Source organism: Xiphophorus couchianus, chromosome 7, assembly GCF_001444195.1.
Source record: "Xiphophorus couchianus chromosome 7, X_couchianus-1.0, whole genome shotgun sequence".
Taxonomy (NCBI): domain Eukaryota; kingdom Metazoa; phylum Chordata; class Actinopteri; order Cyprinodontiformes; family Poeciliidae; genus Xiphophorus; species Xiphophorus couchianus.
In genome coordinates, this window is record NC_040234.1 from 36,577,873 (window position 1) to 36,582,741 (window position 4,869).

A 4,869-nucleotide genomic window follows, 5' to 3' on the forward strand; every position below is an offset into this window, starting at 1 on the left:
GCTTGATAACTGAATAAATGGCTGTAAACAAATTTAATAAAGTTAAATATTTCAAGCTAGTATTCAGCTTCACTTGTCAATAACCGGAAGTGGAGTACCAAAATAAAAGCTGGGTCTTGTGAAGCTCTGAACTCCTGCTGGCGCGACTGTCGCGTCTTTTGTTTCAGTGTGTAAACAGTTCAGCTGTAAACTGAGTGAGTCGTTTTGATATTAAAGTTTTACCCATGGATCTACAGCGGCAGTGTTAGCCAGCTAACCAGCAGTTCATGGACAAGATGGCGCAAGATCCAGCTTTTATTTTGCTAGTGAACTTCCGGTGATCAGCTAGCGAAATTATCATAAGCTAAATATTCTATAAACATCTTAATTTAAAGTAACAATTCCCCCATTGCGATATTCAGTTACTGATCTGATCTATCTTAACTGAGCTAAAATAGGAAAACATTTTTTTAGTGCGTAACTATTTATGGTTTTATTCATAAAACGGACACAGAAATTTATGTGAATTTTATTCCAATCAAAATCAAAACACACGTATAATTTGTTCCATGTTTTTATTTCATACATCCAGCCTCAGGAGTGTTTCAAATAAAAAGTTCTGCCTGTGGCTCGTCCGCCTGGCAGTCATGTCACCTGTGCAGCCTCGTGGTTAGTCCGGGTACTACAGCAGGCTTACATTGGTTCCTACCCTCCAGTTCTAGAACTGTTAATCTAAAGACATCGATTCTGGACGTGATCCAAACCGATAAAAATCACAGTTACTTAGAAATGTGTGCCACTAAATTAACTTTGAAAACACCAGAAGATGAATTGTGGATGTAATCTGGGAGCAGAAGTGGTTTAACTCATGAAAACAGACCAACTGATTCGGTTTCACTTCTTCCTGTTTCTTCTCTTCTAAAGAAATCACAGACACAGCTGCTAAAGCTCATCCCGTTCATATATATTATACTCCTTGGCGCTGATCTGCCCGTCTTGGTCCTTGTCGCTCTTCCAGAAGATGTCGGCCAGGATTTTCTCGTAGAACGGCTCGTCCCGTGGTTTCCCGCCCTTTTCGTATTCCAGCTTCAGGTATTCCTTCACCTGGACACAGTGGAGCACACCTTCAGGAAGCTCTAACCAACAGCAAACACGTTAACACCAAACTGCAAAACATGAACCCACCAACTTATCACAAAGTGAGAAATCATTGGAAGTGTTGAGCAACAAGTGTGGGAGGGGCAGAACCACGGCTCAATGCTGCTCCTGAAATAAACGTTTCCTCTGCTGCCTCATGAAGACGGTTTTAAGCTGAGGTCAACATGAAAGAAGCACAGCAGCAAACTTAGCAATTTGTTGTTCTATTTAGCAACTTTTCAGACCCTAGCAACTTTTTTTCTGTAAAAGTGACTAAAGACAAATATAGAAACTGTTTTGTTTTTCAAAAATGGGACGTTTTACAGAAAACGTGACTAGCAACAAATCTTTATTTTTTTTCAAAAAGCAACTAGAGGTAAATCTGGCCACGTTCATAGAAGAACAACTATAGACAAATCTAGCAACTTTTCTAAAAAATAAAAAAAAAGTGAAATCAGCCGAGTTGGAGCCAATCAGAAAAATTACCTGCAGTACCACCTTCAACCCAAAGACGGCAGCACTGAGCCAGTTTTAGGACAAATATTATAGAATTAATTTACATGAAAATGTCAATTTACACTGAAACAAAATTAGAAGCCAATTAACCAATTTAGAAAGTTTATGTAGAGAATAACTAGATTTGGGGTTTAGTTCCTCTCTAGCAGCTCGAAGCGTTTGGAGAAAGAACGGTGAGAAAATGGAGGAAGGCTCTGCGTTACCTCCCCCTTGGTGAGGCTCTTGTCCTGGTCCAGGTCCATCTGTCCGAAGGCCTCCATGCTGCGGGGGCCTCTGGACACGGACAGCACCTCCACCTCGAACACCACCGTGGCGTTGGGAGGAACCGGACCTTCGTCAGTCAGAGACACAAACCAGAACCGCTTTAACCTTAAACGTTTTAAATCGCTCTGTAAATAATCCCAGGAAGTGAGTTTCTACTGGAAGGAACATGCATCTTATTCATGAGGAGAAAAGACTTCAGCAGGAAGTTCGAACCTGGAGTGCAGGAACCAGTGCAGCGCCCCCTTCAGGTGGCACAGATACAGCGTTAGTTATCTCAGCAGCTCCAGCACATGCAAAGAAAAACCCTCTGAGCATGCTCAGCCTACAGGGGGCGCTGCTGCAAGAGAGGACAAGACAGCATGAAGACACGGAGGACGTCCCGGTCCCACAGGACGTCCACTTCCTGTTCGGCAGACCAACCTTTTCCTGTCTGACCGAACGCCAGCGCGGCCGGAACCGTCACCTTCCTCTTCTCCCCGGCGCACATGTCCATCATGCCGACGTCCAGGCCTCTGATGACCTGTCCCACGCCCAGGACGAACCACTGCGGGTGGCCCTGCTTGTCCGACCGGCTGGCACAGAAACAGTCAACATGTTACCGAGTCCAGACGGACCAGAACCAGAACCAGAACCAGACTCCAGCTTCAGTTCTTTGAGTTTTTCAGCTCAGATTTCAGGAGGTTTGCAGAATTTCCATCTGGATTAAAAACCAGCCAGGAAACAGGAAGGAGTTTAAACTGAGACGTTTCTTACCTTCCTGCATCTTATTGGTCAACTCTGGTTGTTTTTACATTTTTTAATCCCCGTTTGATTTTGGCGCCGTTTGTAAAGTTAGTCAAAAATTAACAGCAATAATTTGGTTTATTTAGTCTGAGATAAAAAAAAAGAAAATAAGGTACATTTTTTAATTTATAAATGTCAGTTTTAAAATTAAATCTTTAGTTAGCAAAACAAATATTTAGTAAGAACCACTCCCTAAATAGTATTTAGTTTATTTTGAAGCTAAATATTTGGTTTGCAAGCCAGGCTACTAGATTCAAATACATATTTTAGTTTGGAGCAAAAAATCTACTTAGCAAACTAAATATTTAGTCCAGAGATTATTATTTAGCCTGAAAGCAAAAATATTTAGCTTCAAACTAAATATTGAGTTTGAAGTTAAATATTTAGTTAGCAAACAAAATTATTAGATTCAAACCAAATATTTAGTTAGTAAGCTAAATATTTATCTTCAATATTTAAGACAAAAACATGTTTAGTTAGGAGCTATTTAGTTGGTTAGCTAAATATTGCTAAACAAATATTTAGTTTGAAACTTTTATAAATGAATGACTGAAAAATTCATCCTCAGTTTTCATTTTCCACCCAAATTATTGCTGTTAAATTATGACTGTAACTTTACAAACCCATATTATTCAGCCCGCTGTTACCAGTGAGTCTCCGAACCAGAACCAGAACCTCTTTAGAGTAAACTGGACCTGTCTCCTGTAGAACCGACCTGCAGTAGAACTGGGAACCATCTTTCTCCAGGAAGCCATCGTAGTGAGCGTTGATCAGGTCTCCCTTCTTGCTCTTCCTGTTGCACTCTTCGGGCCTGAACAGAACCTGGATCTGGACCTGGTCCTCCGGTTCGGCTGCTCCAGCTGCTCCGGCCCGGACGGAACCGAGCTGCCAGCCCAGAAACACGAACACAGCGCAGCTCACCAGCCTCCACATCATCCCGCTTTGCATTCGTGGCAACTTCTGAATCTGACGCTGACGCCTGGATGACGTCACAATGACGCTATGATGCTCGTGGGCTTTTCAGTCCTGCGTTTAGTCTGTCAGGAGCTCCGATATTCTCTCACCTTTCAACATTGTTTTATTACAAACTGAGGCTGTAATTTCTAGGTTTATGTCTTGAGATAAAAATCTGACAGAAATTTAGATGAAAAGTTTTATTTTTTGCACATTTAACACCATCATACAACTACAGGGGGCGCTTCAGTTGATTTTTGTATCCACCCATTCAAATTCAAACTCAGAAATGCTTTATTTAAATGAAATGTTGTTGTAACTCATATTAATTCAAATTCTTCAAAGAGTTATTGTAGATAATACCAATCCAAAAAATGTGGCAAATAAATTTAAAAACGTTTTAGTATTAGCATAGATGTGCCATTAATATCATAAAATTATTGTTAGTATTATTCTCAATTCAGTATTAATGTTGAATTTTTCTATTTATTACAACAGAATAGAAATCTTTATTATCCCGCAAAGGGGAAATTCAGGTGTTAGAGCAGCATCAGGTTGACAGACAAAATGTTCCTAAAGTGTTAAAAACGTTATATAACACATCTATATTCAACTTATTACTACAGGTGTGTTTAGAAACATCACTGTGGAATCCACTGTGGACTCTGACATTTGTGTTTCTTGATGCAAAACAGCCATTATCCGTAAACATAAAATTATGAAATAATTACTTATTTATGTACTGATTTCAAATAAAACGGGAATTAGATACTTCAAATAAATCAAATAATGTATTCATACTTATTTTAATGGGTTTTTTTAATATACAAAAATTATTAATGTGGAATTTAATTGGTGTAAAAATCACATGCATTTATTTAAATTTCTAATTATTTTAGAATCTTGTGTTGCAGCATATTGTAAATTATTTCATCTGCCATCGGAGCAGACATTAAATTTTATAAACAACTGTAACACGGGGAATGTGTTACATTTATTTCTGTAATATGAAATTAGTTCAAATTATAATTAATGAATGTCATATTTAAAGATTTTGTAAATTGTTGACACTTTTATATAAAAAATTATATTTTTTAAAGTATTTATCTAACATATTTGTAGTTGTTTTATTTAATTGATAAGAATTAAATATTTATTTGACAAATCATATACTGTAAACTGTGTAGTTTTAATATCTGCCAAAAGAGGGCAGCAGTGCGCCAGTGTAACACGTGT

At 38.5% G+C, this 4,869-nt stretch overlaps 1 protein-coding gene across 1 annotated transcript; it reads right to left on the reverse strand.

Moving 5' to 3' along the window:
- Positions 1–537: 537 nt before the first annotated feature.
- Positions 538–3,658, reverse strand: fkbp7 (FKBP prolyl isomerase 7). The gene is made up of 4 exons (XM_028024434.1): positions 3,395–3,658; positions 2,317–2,468; positions 1,836–1,963; positions 538–1,083 (listed from the first exon to the last, which is right to left on the reverse strand). Exons 1-4 carry the CDS (start codon positions 3,625–3,627, stop codon positions 922–924), a joined length of 675 nt encoding a protein of 224 aa, XP_027880235.1. The 5' UTR covers positions 3,628–3,658; the 3' UTR covers positions 538–921.
- Between the last annotated feature and the right edge of the window lie 1,211 nt (positions 3,659–4,869).

What these genes read in the sequence shown, in the direction of transcription:
- fkbp7 (XM_028024434.1), bottom strand. Translation starts at nt 3,627, where the DNA reads ATGCAAAGCGGGATGATGTGGAGGCTGGTGAGCTGCGCTGTGTTCGTG. An exon ending in GTTCGGTCAGACAGGAAAAG is followed by an intron (nt 1,964 to 2,316) that starts GTTGGTCTGCCG and finishes TGACTGACGAAG; the next exon opens with GTCCGGTTCCTCCCAACGCC. An exon ending in AGAGCCTCACCAAGGGGGAG is followed by an intron (nt 1,084 to 1,835) that starts GTAACGCAGAGC and finishes CACTGTGTCCAG; the next exon opens with GTGAAGGAATACCTGAAGCT.